At 42.1% G+C, this 16,860-nt stretch overlaps 1 protein-coding gene across 2 annotated transcripts; it reads left to right on the top strand.

The window, feature by feature from the left end:
- The first annotated feature begins 1,565 nt into the window (after window positions 1–1,565).
- On the top strand, window positions 1,566–15,847 carry NRBF2 (nuclear receptor binding factor 2). Of its 2 annotated transcripts, XM_065670937.1 has the most exons (4): window positions 1,566–1,753; window positions 11,525–11,609; window positions 13,119–13,159; window positions 14,308–15,847. In XM_065670937.1, the coding sequence occupies exons 1-4, from the start codon at window positions 1,700–1,702 to the stop codon at window positions 15,022–15,024; spliced, it is 897 nt and encodes a 298-aa protein (XP_065527009.1). In that variant the 5' UTR covers window positions 1,566–1,699; the 3' UTR covers window positions 15,025–15,847. The 2 variants fall into 2 exon arrangements, with proteins under 2 accessions (XP_065527009.1, XP_065527010.1); XM_065670938.1 differs by lacking the exons at window positions 1,566–1,753; window positions 13,119–13,159 and having other exon boundaries at window positions 11,526–11,609.
- Window positions 15,848–16,860: the final 1,013 nt, after the last annotated feature.

Consider the following 16,860-nt stretch of genomic DNA (forward strand, 5'->3'; position numbering starts at 1 on the left):
AACTAAAATGAAGGAAAACACGATGGTTTGGTTCAGCAGAACAATTAGATATTATCATATGTCTGAGTGTAAGTACTGGCAGAGAAGCACCAAGTAGCCTTTCTTCTTCACCCTGGCTGACCTATACCTTCAATAACTGATACAGGACATTTTCATCTATCTACTATTCAATCAGCAGGCTCTAGATCAAAACTACTCTGGACTATATAGGATCTGACATAGTAGTACATAATTAAACCAAGTGATAGATAAATTCTTGCAAATGAAAACAGGAACTAGCAAAGTATCTTTTGGAAGCTCCTTGCCTGAAGAGATTATCTTGTCTAACTACATATGTTGGAAAGAAAACTCCCCCCAGCACTCCTGTGTTGCAAAGCTAGTCCCCATAGCACAGGGATAGCCAAGAGCTACAGCAAGTCAGGCCACACAGACTCCCTCAGAGACCCACAGACGCCACTCATGTCTGAGGATCACATCTACAAACCGTACAAAAGGAATCCTGGAGTTTGTTTACTTGTTGCTAGTTAGCTTTTTTATTTCTTGCTTTCTAGGTGTCTCATCTTTCTCCTTCCCCCCCCCCCCTTTTTTTTTCATTACCTTTGTTTCCCTTTCAGTCTATAGCTGCCATGCTCCTATGAACTAATGTTCCACCTAAGAAAGTTCTACACAACCCCTTTAAGGCCATTTTCTTCTCTATAGTCTTCATAAGGCACAATGTCATATGGATGCTGATGATCATGACACTCAGGAAGTTAGCCCTTCTTGGCTGATCATTCTCAAGAAAGTTTATTTTGAATAATTAATACTGCTATATTGTTTGCACATACATGCTGATTTTGGTATCACTGTCGTTGTTACCTGTTTTCATATACTGTGCACAGTTCCTGCAGTGAAAAGCCACGAAGGGCAATAGCTGTTTCTTCTCCACCTCACGGAGGGAGCTGAGCCGGCCACCCTCCTGACTAGCTTTATGCCCAGGGCTGAAGTTAACAGCCCGGATGTCATTACCTCTGCCCTGGGGTAACGCGCCCCAGGGCAGCACTGAGCTCTCCCGGTTGGTTTCGCATCATTGCGACGGAAGGGCGCTCCTCGCTGTCACTAGTGTCTGCGGCTGCCTTGCGTGACCTCTGATACGGGCACTGGCCTGGCTGCCCTGCGGTGACGGGTACTTCCACCGACACGCCTCATGGCCGTGCCGGCGGCTTTTTTCCTCACAGAACTCCTCGCACCTACAGGCCGCAGACCCGTGCCTCGCGCAGCAATAAATAAAAGGGGAGGGGGAAAAGGGGGGGAAATCACGGATGCGTGCGGCGGGCGCGGGGCGCTGGTCCGGGTGGCGGCCGTGCCCTCTCCCTCTGCACCTTTAGGAGGCTGCTCACCCGGTGCCGCACACCACCGCCACCACCTCCCCTCACCGGGCACCGGGAGCAAAGCCGTCGGCGCGCACCCTCCTGCCGACAGGCGGCCGTTGGAGGGGCGGGGCGGGGCGAGGAGCGGCGCCTGTTGCCCTGGCAACACTGCCCGAATCTCGCGCGACTCGAAGGGTCTCGCGAGTCGCCGCCCGATGCGGGCCGGGCGGAAGCGGCCGCCGTGTTTACAACCCGCTGGGGCGGGGGCGCGGGAGCGGCGGCGCCGGTAGCCGGGCCGGGCGGTGGGGGCCGGCGGCACCGGGAGCGGCGAGCAGGCCGCCTCCGCGCCCATGTGCCCGCAGCCCCCGCCGTCCATGGAAGTGATGGAGGGACCCCTCAACCTGGTGAGCGCGCGGGGCGGGGGGAGGGCTACCTGTCAGCCGGTCCTGCTGCTCTCCCGGCCCCGGGGGGAAGGCCAGTGGCCGCGCCGGGCAGAGGGTTACACCGCTGACCTCCCACCGCTAGATAACCGAGAGGAGAAGCGCGACTCGAGCAGTAAATAGGGCCCTCCCTGCCCCCTCCAGTTCTCGCAGCACCTGTTCAGGGCTTGTGCCAGGTCCTGCCACAGCGGCACCGGGCCCTGGCCTGCCCGGAGGTGAGTGCGGACAAGCGGCTGTCCCGGGCTTGAGGCGGTTTCGGGGCTCGGCTGGGTACTGGGCTCGCCGCAGCCCGTGTCCGGTGGCTGAGAGGCGAGGAGAAGCGACGGCCAGGCCGCGGAGCGCTGGACGGTGCTCCTGTGAGGCCCGCGGCTGGGGCCTGGCGGCTGCGTGCCTAGGAGAACATGGGCACCGCTGGAGAGGAGGCAGCGCAGGGTGCGTGTAGCGGCATGTTTGGATCGGAGGGGGTGCGGGGAGTGCGTGTTTAGTCTGGGCCAAGTTACAAGCACAAAGGACAAGGGAAGTTCTGGAAGGAAATGTTTAGGTGACACAGGCCGTATCTCTGTGAGCTTAAAAAGTTTTAGAGAACCCCAGGGCCCACTACTGACTAGATGCCTCTTAATTTCAGAAGATGAAATGCCTTAAAGCCTTAAAACTGCAATTACTCTGCTTAAACCAAATCCCTAAGTAACTTCAACTGAAACACAGATATCTAAAAAATGAATATTCACAGATTTTAAAGTAGCCTAAATTAGTAGGTTTCTGTCAAATAAAGAAGATCTAGGATAAAGAACAGTTAATTCTCTGCTGCCTTTGGGGTTTTGTTAAAGCTGTATCTTGACTATGCCTAAGATGTGGTAACACACAGAGCATTCCCTTAAAAAACTAGTTTTGGTCCAGCAGTCCAATTAGTCAGGAGCAGCACACCAGGAATACAGCTGCCATGCTTCCAGGAATTAGCTCAATCCAGAAAGTGTTTAGCCATTGTCATACGAATCTCGGAGACTTGTGTCAGTTTTTAATCAAAGCTTGTTTGCTCCAGCCCTGATAAATTTTTATGTGCTTCATACAGAGTCAGGGATTTCTGGATTGCACCCTCCAGTTTCAGAAAGGCTTGTAAATTTGACATTGCAGAACACCCATGAAATTAGGCCTGAAAGTGTAGCAGGAAGATTGTCTGTTTGGATCTGAGCTGATAGTGCAGAACCACTCTGGGTATGTCTGTATTGTAAAAGCCTTTTTAAAAGTGCATCTAGTGCGTCAGCTTCTAAGGAGAAGATGGTAATTGAATTCTCTAGTCAGTGTCTGAAAGTAGTAACTTTGTGGCAGTATAGTTATCACCAGTTAGTAGTGCTTCCTCCTGAGACCCCTTACTAAGGAGTATAGGAGTGACGAGACTATGACTAAAGCTTGGTTGATGATCCTCTGACCATCATAGGGGTGTGCAGTTACTATACCAGTCTAGCACCAGGCTTACAGTAAGAGCAAGAGGCTTCTGCATAATGGATAATACAGGAAAAAAGTTGCTTTATAATACATTGGTACAGAAAATAATGGAGTTGCCTGTGCATACCTTCCTACTGCCTTTTAAGGAGTATCCTGAAATACAAAAAATTTTCCTTGAAACTGCTGCACAATATAGTCATGAATCATCTTGTATAGAAAAATGACGTCTTTTCAGGTTGTGTGAAAACCATGGAAATTCTTCATGAATGAGAGCTTGAATGGGTACAGTGCTGTGGTTAGAACATGCCTACATTTTTTACAAGGACATGAACAAAAGTAACTAGAGTTTTACAAAACTCTCCTATTCACAGCCCCTCTCTGCAGCCGAGTTTCAGATTTGCAGCAGCATTCAGGGAAGGTGCCAACCTCCAATATAAGAACGTTCATATAAGTTTTTAATACTATCCTGTGTCATGCATTTCACGTACTTCTCCTGTAAATCTCTTGACCTAAGTGTAGTTCTTGTGGATTGGAAGAGCACAAATTTTTTCCAAAAATGCCAAACCATTAGTCTGATATGGGGAAAAAACCAACCAACCAAAACCCTAAACTACAGAGTGGTTTTGAGTACACTAATCATTGGGCTGATTTATCTGCTATCGTTGACTTAAGTACAAGACATTTTCCTCCTTTTAGTATATCATGGCTTGTTAACTTTTGTGAAATTGATTTTTTTTTTAAAGTTACATTGTTTTATTAGGATTTGTTACAGTTCTTTGATGCTGCTTTGTCCTGTAAAAGTTGTTCATTAGTTGTGTATTTGGGCATCTAGTCTTAATTACTGGAAAGCACAAATACTGTCCTAAATTTCTTGGAAGCTGATATGACAAAAAAAAAAAGGACAAAAAAAAAAAAATCTGTAGCAGTTTTGCAGTATCCTGATGTCTCAATTTCTCTGTCAACATGTATCACACCAACTGCACTTAATGACTTGTACTGGTGGCTTTTGGTTTCAGTTGTTTCTCATATATTTGACTGTTCGCTTAGCCTTCCTAATTACAGGTGGCATGCTGTACCTTGTTGTATTCAGTTGATTTCAATTGCATTCTTTTTCTACGTTCTGAAAGATATGTTTCCAGCAATATAATATTTTATCTTTATGCATCTGGGTCTTAATGCCTTAAACTATCTATGATTTTTTTTTTTCTTAAGCTTAGTTACATTTTGCTTTCCCTAATCCACTGATTTACTTATGTAGATAGCACTAGACAAATACTGATTTGCTTTCCAGATCTCTTTAAAAATAATAATAATCTATAACTACAGTGGATTCTGTTTACTGGAAGTTTAAATCATTAAACTTCAGGTCTAATGACTTCAATGAGAACAGATCTATCTTTTTAGAATTTGGGCTTCAGTTTGTGTTGGTTTTTTTTTTTTTTTGGTTTGGTTTCTTTTTTTTGTTTTGTTTGTGGGTTTTTGGGGGTTTGTTTGGTTTTGTTTTGGGTTTGTTGTTTTTTTTCCTCCTCTTAAGTTATTATAATCATGCTGAGTCTAAACCCATCTTTCTTTTTTTTAACCTTTCTAGGACTCATGCTACAGTACTAAATGCTGATTTGATTTTTCTATTGAACCAGTGATACTTCATTTAGAAATAAATTGAAACAACTTTTCCAAAATCTGTTGCCATGGGCTGAGTTGTTAGAGCCATGGGCTGAGTTGTTAGAGCCATGGGCTGAGTTGTTAGAGCCATGGGCTGAGTTGTTAGAGCCATGGGCTGAGTTGTTAGAGCCATGGGAAAGTATTTTGGAGCAGCTCTGGTACCTGAGTATTTATTTTGTCTCTTCCCTTTGCCATTTTTCTTCTTTCCTTCTCCCCCTTTAGGGTACTATATGCTTTGCAGATGAGAAACATCATCTAATCCAAAATAAAATGGAAAAAAAAAGAGAGGCAGATGCGCTCAATTCTGAACTCAAACTAGAGAAAACAAAAGTGCAGGTAGTGAGAGTGAAAGTATGGTTATATAGACATGCCTAACACAAAGTCTGTTTTTAACACAGTAGTGGAAGCCTTGTCTTGGCTTTCCCAGTAACAACATCATCATGAGCTATATGGGACCATTCACTTCAGATAAGGGAAATGTAAGCTGTGAACCCACAGAAGCAGCAGCATACCTACTGAGTAAAGTGACTGGAGGTGCTGAGGTGATGCATCAAATACTCAGTTGAACAGCCAGATCAGTTATATCCTCTTTGGAAAAGCTTTATAATGTATTCAGTCATATAACTACTACTGAAGCACAACACAAAACTGTTCCATGTTGCACATATAACAGCTTGCAATAGCTCCCAGTTAGTAACATAATTAGCTAAGCTCTGGGTGGTTGACAGAAGCATTATCTCCTCACTGGTATCTGTGCTGTTTGGGTACCTACCAGCAGTGCCTTTCTGCTGCGTCACACTGGCATCACGTGCGTATCATCAAACCACGCAGTTCAGCTCTGAGTAAGCGTGCCTAACAATTTAAAGACCCAACTGAAGCCTTGACTGAAGCCTTTCTGCTCCACTTGTTTGAAATTGTTGCTTCTGGAATAGGTTGTTTACTAGACCATTTGATGTGATGATTCAGTTGTACCTACTGAGGTGTAGCTCAGTTGCTGGAACAGCTTGAGCCATGTGGTTTAGGGCTACATATAGGAGCTGATATAGTAAACAAAAACAATCAGGGTGGTGGAACTGTTCTCATTTAGCTTATAACTTCCATTTAGCAAGACTTGTGTTGTACCAGCCACAGCCCTGTATATGGGGACAAGAAGAGCATTACCAAAGCAGCTGAGAACTGTAGGTATACAAAATGGCTCTGGCAAGCAAGTTAAAGTATTTGGTGTTTTTATCATATTAAACGGATGAAAAGGAAGAGAAGGAGGTTGATTTGACTATGCAATAGGTAAAAGGATACCACACCTTAAAAAAGTTGCAGGTGATCAGGGAAGGAGCTTCAGCTATGCCTGTATAAGGTTTTGAAGGCTCCACCTAACCTGAGCAGGATGAATGAGGGTTGGTTTCATATCAGATCTCTTAATTGCATTTGCATGGTAAAGAACTCAGACTAACCATTTTATCTTAAATTCGGAGTAGGTTAGGAACACATGCATAGTCAGAGCTAGTCAGTGAATTAATACTGGCTGGCTAAACAACTGCTTGCTTGTCTGCCCATATATTTAAATTCTGTTACTATTGCTTACAAGAGAGCTGAACTTCAGCATCTCTACAGTTCAATACAAAGTGAGTGAGGAATCTGTTAATACTGAGAATACATTCTCGTGAGAGTTTCACATACTTGTTTTGCTTCATAGTCACACTAACCTGTAATTTACAGTTGGGTCGTTATTCTGTCAGGCTTTCAAAGACAAAAAATTGAGCTAACATGTGGCTAGTGGTCTTGGTTGAGCAGCCACAACAGGTTCTGCCATTTTTTGTTCCTCCTTCAGTCAACTCTGTCTTTCTCTACGGAATACCAAGAGTATTTTTAAGGGGGCTTGCTTCTGTTGATAAAACTGTACATTACCATTTCTTTAGGCTTAGTGGCAAATATATTCCTATTATTTAGCATAAGTAACAGTACAATTATTTATCATTTATGCTTTTACTGTAACTGCCTGTAAAGACACTATTTTCCATAGTCACCCAGAGTTTTATTCATCATTATTGCACTTATGTAAAAAATTATGGCCAAGTTTACAAGTTGTATTCTCTCCTAATCCAGTTTTTCAATACATATGTAGACATATGCATGCAAACCTTTCTAAGCTCACTATTTCCTAACAAGAATGGGCTTGGAAAAGTTTTCTGTAGGTGTAGCAGTGACAGAGTGGTTGTGGGGTGGGGGGAACAATGGTCTACCACCTTATCCTACCCTTTGTGGCCTGCTGCTGTAAATATCTGTGAGGAATATACTTAGAACTCTTTTGTACAATATGGAACCAATGCAGTGTGCCCTTTCTGACTCTTCCTTTCTTCAAAATGCATTCTTAGCCCTGTATCCTTAAGGAAATAAATCCCCAGATAGATCCCTCATAATTCAAAAAAATACCATAATCTTTGCTTTCAGCGTTAGCAGAGCATAGGTATTGATCCTTTCTGAGAAGGATAACTGGTATACGCAGTCCATAGCATAAAATAGATGATGTTAGCAGCAAACAGTAGTTTCATTTAAAACATTCACAAACTGTTCTAGTAGACAGAACTTCTCTGCAGTTAGCTTTCGTCAGGCCCCATCATGTAGCAGCTGAATTTTCCCGCCTTCATTTGTAACTTTTTTACTAAAGCATTGTAATCTGTGCTTCATAATCATATTAAAATGTATCACTTCCTAGAGAGTCTCTTGCAGTGAACAAGAAGGATGTAAACTTAACATCTTGTGCAAGGCTTTGTCCAGTGAAGAGTTGTTCCCATTACGAGAACAAACTAAAACAGAACATACACAAGATTGTCTGCCTCAGCTACAGGAGGACTGTTGCAAATCACTGGTCTTTAAAAAAGGGTAGTAGGTGTACCCTATTTGAAAATGAGTAGTACTACGTTTACCTTTTGAGAATATTGTAGGATTGAGTGTGGGTTTTCCTGTTGCTTCCCTTTCTGTAATAGCTAGCTATCAACTGGAATCATAGGGGGAAAGCAACAGTTAGTTGTTTTTTTTTATTCCCCCAACCTAAGATAGGATCCTTTAAGTTGTACTGGTACACTACCTCTAGAAAAAATCCCTAGCATTTTTATTATTGAGTTTGAGGGAGTGGTAAGAGATCTGGTAAGCAGGCCTTACAGCTTCATTTCTCATGGCTTGCAGCAGTATCATTGTCTAGTTTATACTGGAAAAAGAAGAAGTTGTGTTATTTTTTGGGCTGCTAAAGAAAGCTCCAGGCAAAGAGAAGACCTGCTTTACTGTTTTAGAGGATGGCTTGATTCTGTTGCTCAGAGATTACACAGCAATGATTTGGACTAGTTAGGTGGAAAAATCAAACAGGAGCACTTATCTGTAATGGAGGTACAAACTTGAAGATGCAGGTGTCATCATTTAACATCTCAGCTACAATTGGAAAGTTTGAGGAAAGCTCTCATGCTTAGCTGCTTTCTGTAGTTGATCCAGAGTGGTTCAAATAAGGCATGCACAAATTCCTTATGAACCAAATACATTGGAGCAAGCTGGCGAAGCTTTTTAGCTTGGTCATGCCTCACTCACATCAGCTTCCTCTTACTAGAGTCAAATTGTTACACCTGTCCATTTGCCTACTGGGAATTCCTGCTCATCCAGACTGGGAGGGACATCTGGAAGTAATTGTTGACCTGCTTCCCTCCTTCAATTCCATAGCTTGTTAATAAATTATAATTATCCTTACACCACATCCTACGTTTATTTTCAGCACTGCAACTGGAAGAGCAAAGACAAATCAGATATGTAAACCCACTGCAGTTATGCAGCAGCTGTTTCTGTCATCATCACAGCAGCAGGACCAAAGTCAAAGCAGCCCTGCTTGAATCTGTTGGGAACTAGCATAGCTGCTCCAGAATTGTTGGTGTAAACACCTTCCTCTAGCATGACATCAGACAAGGGATAAACTTGACACCCATTTTTTTCACTTTATGATATAGGACCAATTCTTCCATTGCCAATTTTATAATGTGGTGCAGGCCACTCTGAGTTCAAAATAGATTTACTAACAATGGTTGGATGCTGTGTTGCTAAGTGTGAGCACTAAGTAAACCAGCAGACTAGACAAGATGTAGAAGCTTATCCATGATACATGGCTATTGAGCACCCAAGTACTTCTGTTGCAGCTTCATCACTTGCCGCTAGGAAACAGTACCACTAATTTCTTCAAAATGCTGGTGATGAATAATGTACCATGAAAATTGCAGAAATTCCTTGGTCCCTCCACAATTAACTAATTGGAACAAACACTTGCAGGGTAGAATAAGTGAGCAAATATTTCCTTGTCAAGCTGGCAGGAAGACATACATAATGAGGAATTCCTTCCCCATGACTGAGTGCAAAACACCTTTCTCACTCACAAGCTGCTCTCTCACACCGGCTGTCCTGAAACTGATTTTTCTCAGCTGCTGTTCCTGTTGTTTCCACTGAGGAGGTCTGTCCCTCTGGATCAGAATAAGATTGCCTGACATCTCTATATTTTGATGTAACAGCAAGAAAGGCATTTTGATCCTGTAAACAGAGGATCCTAGCTTTTTGTTGTGTTAGCAGCTCTGGACTGTTGTTCTCCTGACTTTATTCAGTCTAGCCCAACTTCCTCAGACTCCCTTCAGCTTCATTGCGAGTTAACTGAGAATGGAAATAATTTAATTGCTCAATCAAGTAGCAACTGACTGTCCTCAAATGTTCTGCATGTGCTTAAGTTATTTGAGTAAGATCATGCTCCAGGAGTTTACAACATATGAAAATAACCTTTGAAAACAATCAGACTCAAATTCTTCTATGCAGAAACTAATAAATGGAAGCAGGCCCCTGGCTTGTTGACTTGCTTCATTAGCTCTTCTGTTTCTAGCTACCCTGTTTCCTCCTCTCTTGCTTTTTAGACCTGCCTGTGCAGTTCGCAGAAGTCGCTGTATCAGTACTAATTTACTGAAAAATTGTTTTGCAAGGAGCTAGCTCAGGTGTTTTTATGTCTATGACGTAGCTAATTTGTAACTGGATGAGCTGCCAGGAATAACCAAGGAGATGGCTCTGTATGAGCTGATACTGTTAGTTCATTCCTGTGGGAAAGAAGTTTATCTTTCTGGCATATGTCAATTGTAGGAGTCCATAGAAAAAGGCCATAAAATAGATGGTTTTCCAATAGAAAAACACTTCTTCTTCTGAGGTTGTTAAGACTCAGAGCAGAAGCAGCAGGGAATGCTGACAGTGCTCTGAGGATTAAATGAAGGTAAAAAAGAAGAATATAACCAGAATATTTGTTGTGAAGAATCAAGGAGTCATGGGCTTTTTTTAATAACACTTCATATTACCCTCTGAAGTGAGTTTTAGAAAAGCCAAGGGTCTAAATGCAATGATATAACTGCTAGAGATGGCTTAAGAACAGCTGTTCTGGCATCTTTGGATATGGACAGATGTGCTTATTTTTATGTTGATCCTAGAACACGTGTAATGTGAATCAGTGACATATTCACCCAACATCTGAAGTCTGATATGTTTTTGGGTGAAGAGGGGGAACAGAATTTGTATGGGTCAGAGACAGAATTACAGAGGCAGGTTTCAGGCTTTCAGCTCTGTTTCCCTTACAGGTTCCATCAGTATGGATTTGGTAAAGGCTTTCTTGGGAAACAGTAATTTTAAAGAAACAGGCAAGCACTTCCTTCAGATTCAGAAGTGTCTTGTGTTGTTTCACAGAGTCAGTGCCTGGTACCTGATGTCTGTTTACTTCAAAGTGAATATGTAGTAAACCACTCATGAATAGTCTCTATTACTGACAGTCTTGCCTGTTAGTGATTGTAGCCTTTTGTATTACACAGCTTGTGTTGGAGGAAGTACCATAAAATTCATGTATTTTAGTAATGACAAAAACGCTCGCTTTCATGAATGTTGCAGTGCAGGTTAAGCAGTGTTGTTTCTCACTGAACATATGCAAATACTTGCATCAGTCATTTGCTTTCAGCAGCATCCTTAGTTTCCATAATGGTTTACAAATGTAAGTATAGACTTAACTGTTGTACCACAACAGCATAACTTTGATATCTTTAAGTATAGCTGTGCTGCTTCCGTTAAATGGTGTAAGCTGCAAACAAAACCAAAGATCTTTTGCAGTTTCTTTACCCAGCAGGTAGAGCCTCTTGGGCACAGGGCAGCAGAAAATGTCAAACCAGATGTAAGCTATAACGTATGTCAAATATATTGCATTCTGACAGATAAATTGGTTCTAAATACTTACAGCTTCTCATAACTTCTTGTGGCTTACTGGTCTTTTTACATGACTACAGTAAATGCCTGCCTACAAAGAAGAACATGTGCTTGCTGAGGAACAGCTTAAAAAGGATTTTGTTGTGTACACACCATCTTTGCTACATTAACAAACTTCAGTTGTTACCTGTGCGGTACAGATTTTTATAAGGTAGTATTAAAGAAGAAATCAAATTACAAAGCTTGGAAGGGAGTGGGAGATCTGAGCCTAAAAGCCTGAGAAATGGAATCAGTACAGGTTTCTTAGATGTACTAATTATTTGTTAAAACAGGTATAACTATTTGTCAGGTAACTCATTGGTGTAATGCTCTTTTTGTTTTAAGGCTCACCAGCAGAGCAGAAAAGCAGACCGTTTGTTAGCAGCAGGGAAATATGAAGAAGCAATTTCGTGTCACAAAAAAGCTGCTGGTGAGTAGGAATTTCTTGCATACCGTATCTTAAAATCGGTTTCTATATTTGCATGTTTCATGAAAGTAAAAGATCCAGTTACTTGCAGAATTTTTATTCTTAAAATGTTAATTTGGTTTTTAGTCCAGATCAAGCACCCTTTTGGAAACACTTTTCCCAATATGAATGGCTAAAGTCACATGTTCCCAAAGTTGTTTTGATTGGTGTGGTTAAAAAACTGTGAAGGCAGTTCTTGACCAAAGATGAAGCCAACATGCAGTTGGGAACCTGGTGTAAGCCAGCTTCACTTTACAGTCCATATTTTCTTTGCTGCTTTTGTAGCCAAAGTCACCTGCTTTCTCTGTTGATAAAGGAAATACTGAGACAAATGTTTGCTTGCAGAGTACTTACTTCCCTTTCCTAATGTCTGAATCAAGACAGCTAAGAAGAGGTGATGAGCTCAGCTTTCCCAGAACTTGAACAAAACAGCGAATTACATTGCAGGCCTTGGCACTGTGATTGACAGTCTCCTCTAAGTGAGACTTTGTGCATTTACCTGTCCATTTAACTAGTCATGCTTAATTATTTGTGTTGGAGTCTGTCAGCTGTGTGACAGTGCAACTACTGTTTGGCAGAAGAAGAAAGAAGAGGTCTTAATTGGTGCAACAAGTAGGACATTTCCAGTGACAGCACTTGTGCGGAGACAAAATAAGTGGCTGCTCTGAACATTGTAACCTAGATACCAGGCGTTCTCACCTTGCATTCATAAATACTAGAAAACCCTATAAAATGAGAAACTGATAGTTTCTTTAGTATTTATGAATAGTTAGAGCATTCTAATATGCAGACTTCTCTTCTTTGTTTCCTTCACTCCATATACTAAGACAAAACCCAGAAATGTGTTGAATATTTCTTGCTTTTCTTTATCTGTGCCACTATTTTATATCCTTCTGTATTTGGTTAAGAATTCCTTATACTTTGTCATTTTCAGCAGTAGCAAGGTGAGTGCTGCTCTGACTTTAAGCCAGCACATTTTCTGGTTTGGAGAGGAAGTTGACGAAAGAAGTGGAGAACTACAGACAGTACTTCTTTGTCAAAAGGCATAACTTCGTAATACTGGCTTGCCATGGGCGAGAGGATTTTACTTACCCCATTTTGTCTTTAAATGGTTGTATGTAAAGTTTGGTCCTTGGCTGTGTTTCTTCTCTTCAGGGGAAAGTTGTTGTTCTGGGACTTTTTGGAAATGGCTGCTGTCCTCCCCTGAAAAATAAATAGAAATAACCTGAGCTAACAGGATGCCATGGGAAGGGTGTGGTGCTTGTTACATGATCTTACAGTAAGTTTTTTCAGACTTCTGAAAAACATCAGGTGTTTCCAGCCACTGAAACTTGGTAAATACTTTGCCTCTGGACTGCTGCTTTTACGTGGGGATTCAGAATACTGAAGGTCTGAGGCCTTTTCTTAGCTTTTATAGAAACATTCAGGTTTTGTAACCCTCTCCTAAGTGTTTATCAATTTTCTCTTCTGCAGCATACCTTACAGATGCTATGAAGCTGACCCAGTCAGAGCAGGTGAGACCAAAATGCAGCAGATGCCAGAATTGGCCATAGCTCTGCTGTATTCCTGTGTGTCATACTGTGCCATGACTGAATATACCCCTCTTGGGCATTAGCCTTTGCATAGTTGCCTGAACTTGTGTCAGCTGCACCAAGAGTTTTGGAAGTACAGTGATGCTAGCCTTCCTTGAGAGTTTTTCCATGTTTATGTGGAGCAGGGACAAGAGAACTACTAACTCATCCACGGGTTCTCCGACAATGGTTTCTAGTTCGCAAGGCATCCTCAAGTAGGTGATAAAACCAGTTTCATATTTAACTTTTGCTGTGAGGTACTTAGGCTGTTCTGCTGAGGCACAAAGCTGAGCATCTCAACTACAGTCTGTAATTTTGGATTTATTCATCCTGACTTGGGGACCTCCAGAACAACAGCCCTGCACCTTTCATTATTGATTACACAAATCTATCTGTAAATTCAGCAGTGTAGTCTGCTTAGTACTTTCTTAGCAGCAGGCTTTTAGTTTAGCTAGTATTATCAAAGCAAATGACCCTTGAAGATCAGACACCTGTCTTTCATCCAAAAGGTCATTATTGTAGAAAAATGGAAGCCTCTTACCCAGGTGGTTCCTGTGAGTTACTAACCACCGTGCCACCCCCTTCATTAACTATGACTGAATCATTTGGGACCGTATCTGGCCTTGGAGCACTTCAGAGTCGGGTGTTATTAATGTCTACACAGATACCATCACAGAAGCATACACATACTTTGTATTATTTAACTAAAACGTGGCTGTGCATGCCAAGTGACTCCTTTCCTGGTGTTGGTCATAGGTCAGTTAAACAACTAGTGCCTTCTCTCAGAGGTAATGTAGCCTGGTCAGTGACTGAAAAACAAAACCCAAGCAAACAAAAGACCATATGTTAACTCCTTCACAATTCCAGTAGTTACTCTAAATTTGGGTGACACATCTGAATCTGTTGCATAGCACAAGCAGCAAGCACTTCTAGTTGGATTTAATATCTGAATAACAAAAGCTCCTGCCCTCCCTTGGGCATGCTGTGATGCTGTTTATATAAATATTTACATGTGTGTAACTTTATGTGTGTGAATGTTTGGGTGGGATTGGGGATCACCAATTAAATTGTTTAATCTTGCTCTTACTCAGGCTCAGCTGTCACTGGAATTACAAAGGGATAGTCACATGAAACAGTTACTGCTCATCCAGGAGAGGTGGAAAAGGGCAAAGAGGGAGGAAAAACTGAAAGCCCAGCAGAACGCTGACAAGGAAATAGCTGCACACCTTCAGGCTTCTTATAAGCCATCTGCTGAAGACTCTGATGATCAGAACGTACTGGTTCCTGTTACTCAGAAATACAGTCCTTCCACAGAGAAACATCCACATGATATTCAGGGTGTCTTTGACAGGGACCCTGATACACTCTTGTTTCTGCTTCAGAAAAGAAAGGAGCCGGTGGAAGCATGTATTGGGAGCAAAGCTCCAAAAGACGACAAAACGATAATAGAAGAGCAGGCAACCAAAATTGCAGATTTGAAGCGGCACATAGAATTTCTCGTAGCTGAAAATGAGAGATTAAGGAGAGAGAATAAGCATTTAAAAGCAGAAAGAGCAAGACTCCAAAAATCTCCGGTAGACAAGGAGTTGGATGTAGATGCTGACTTTGTCGAGAAGTCAGAGTTGTGGGGTCTGCAGCAACACTCAGAAACTACTTCTTCAGCTGCAACTTGGCAGAAGTTTGCCACAACTGCTGGGAAGGCAAAGGACATTCCAATACCCAACCTTCCCCCCTTGGACATCCCATCCCCTGAACTCCCTCTGCTGGAACTCTCCGAAGATATACTGAAAGGACTGATGAATAGTTAAAAACCAGGAAAAGTACTCAGTGTACTTACTCAAACTTAAGAAAAGGGAAAACCACCAGGACAGTTTGTGATATCTGAGGGCAGAAACATCTAACACAATCCTGCTGTTGGAGATAAGGCATTAAAGCAACTTTGTTACTGTGAAATACACATCATATCTGATCTACTTCATAAAAGTCAAAGGTACCATAATCTGTATAAGGTGGCAAGATCTTCAGTCTTTCTCCCATTGTTTCAAACCAAATGACTGCCTGGAGAATGTTTCAAGTAACAAAATCCTTCAGGGTTTTAAAGTATGCTATATGTAATAGTTATCTATAATGCCATAAATGATGGTGCAGAACCTAACTGTTATGGTTGCCGGTCGGCTGCCACATATTGAAAAAATGCTTTCTAGCATGAATTTAAACTGTGCATTTCATTATGCATAACTTTGCTAATTCAAGTACCGTGCAATTTATACACCTCCTAGATGGATTTATGTGCCACGCTCTATACTCCTGAGCATGTTAACCTGAAGTCAGGAGAGATGTTAATTTCCATTCTATGAAGGAACCAACTTATTAGTTCTGCTGACAAGTTTTTTGGGGGGTTATCTGTTTACATAACTAATCAGGGTGCATTGAATCTAGGTATTGGTTTCTGTATAAAGTGACATTGTTTGAAAAAAGAAAAACATAAGGAAAAAGACCCTTTTTGTTTTCAGTGATGCATGAATGGAAGTAATTCTAGCTGGCAGTATTTGATTGAAAAAGAAATTGTTTACAGCTTAACCTGATTCAAAAAGGATATGAAAATAAAAACCAAGGTGTTTTGACACTAAATGTGTGTTAAATCTCTACAAATGTTGCAAAGTATAAGTAACAAATTAAGATTTTACACTAGCAGTGTTAGTACACACCTCCTGCTGAACTTCTGTGTTCCTCATCCAGCAAATTCAGGAAAGCTGGGATGAATTCAGAGGTCTTTGCCTATATATGGCATCACTTGGCCAATGCCTGGCTTCTAACACTACAGAGGGCTGAAGTGGAGGGAGCAGCACTTGGTTTTGCTTGGGGACAGGCTCCCTGGAGCTGAATGAATGGTGCCACGAGAGCTGTGCACTCCCACTTGGGGCTTTGGTTCCTGAGCCCTCCTCACAGTCAGCCCCTCTCAGCGTGGGTCAGCTCATGCCTGCCCCTAAGCTTCGTCAGCCCTAACCGTGTGCTGGAGTGTTACCTGAACCCAGGCTTTCCCAAGTGGAGGCAGGGGGGCAATGTGTAGTGGAGGCATTAGTTTACTTTAGCAGTTAATGAAATGGTTAATGACAAGTGTTGAGTGTTGAAAACTAAACAATTTTAAGTTACTTTTGTGCTGTTACAAGGTAAGCTTGCTTTCCAGGAGTACCTTTTTCTTCCAGAAGAGCCTTGGAAATGCAGCAATTTTCCTTTTGCTCCCTAGTGCTGTGCAAATTCTCACCTTACCTCTGTACAGCTGGTGTCTCCTGTGCTTGCTTGAAGGAGAGTAGGGACTGGAGCTTAGAAAATAAGCTCTGGAAACAAAGGTAAGACAGGTTCATTAGAGGAGGTCGCTTGTGCTGAATTGTATGAGGAAAAAAAGTTATTTTTCAGTTGGAACAGTTCAGCACATGGCTCCACAGAACAGCTGTGATGAGGTGACCTGTTCCAGGTCAGCCCCAGCTCTCGCTGTTCCCGTAAAAAGGCAAGTTACCTTCTCCACTGGCACCTGCCTGGCTGTTGCAGGTAACAAGACAGCAGTTAGTGAATAGTGTTCGTATTTGTGTAAGTAAAGCAAAGAAAACGGTATGTATGTGCTCACAAGAAAGAAATGAAATTAT

The sequence above is a fragment of the Lathamus discolor genome, chromosome 3 (assembly GCF_037157495.1).
Source record: "Lathamus discolor isolate bLatDis1 chromosome 3, bLatDis1.hap1, whole genome shotgun sequence".
NCBI classification, from domain to species: Eukaryota; Metazoa; Chordata; class Aves; order Psittaciformes; family Psittacidae; genus Lathamus; species Lathamus discolor.

Excerpts from the sequence above, each read along its gene's own strand:
- NRBF2 (XM_065670937.1), top strand. The coding sequence starts at position 1,700 with ATGTGCCCGCAGCCCCCGCCGTCCATGGAAGTGATGGAGGGACCCCTC. Across the intron at positions 1,754-11,524 it reads TGGAGGGACCCCTCAACCTG|GCTCACCAGCAGAGCAGAAA; the intron begins GTGAGCGCGCGG and ends TTTTGTTTTAAG. Across the intron at positions 11,610-13,118 it reads GTGTCACAAAAAAGCTGCTG|CATACCTTACAGATGCTATG; the intron begins GTGAGTAGGAAT and ends TCTCTTCTGCAG.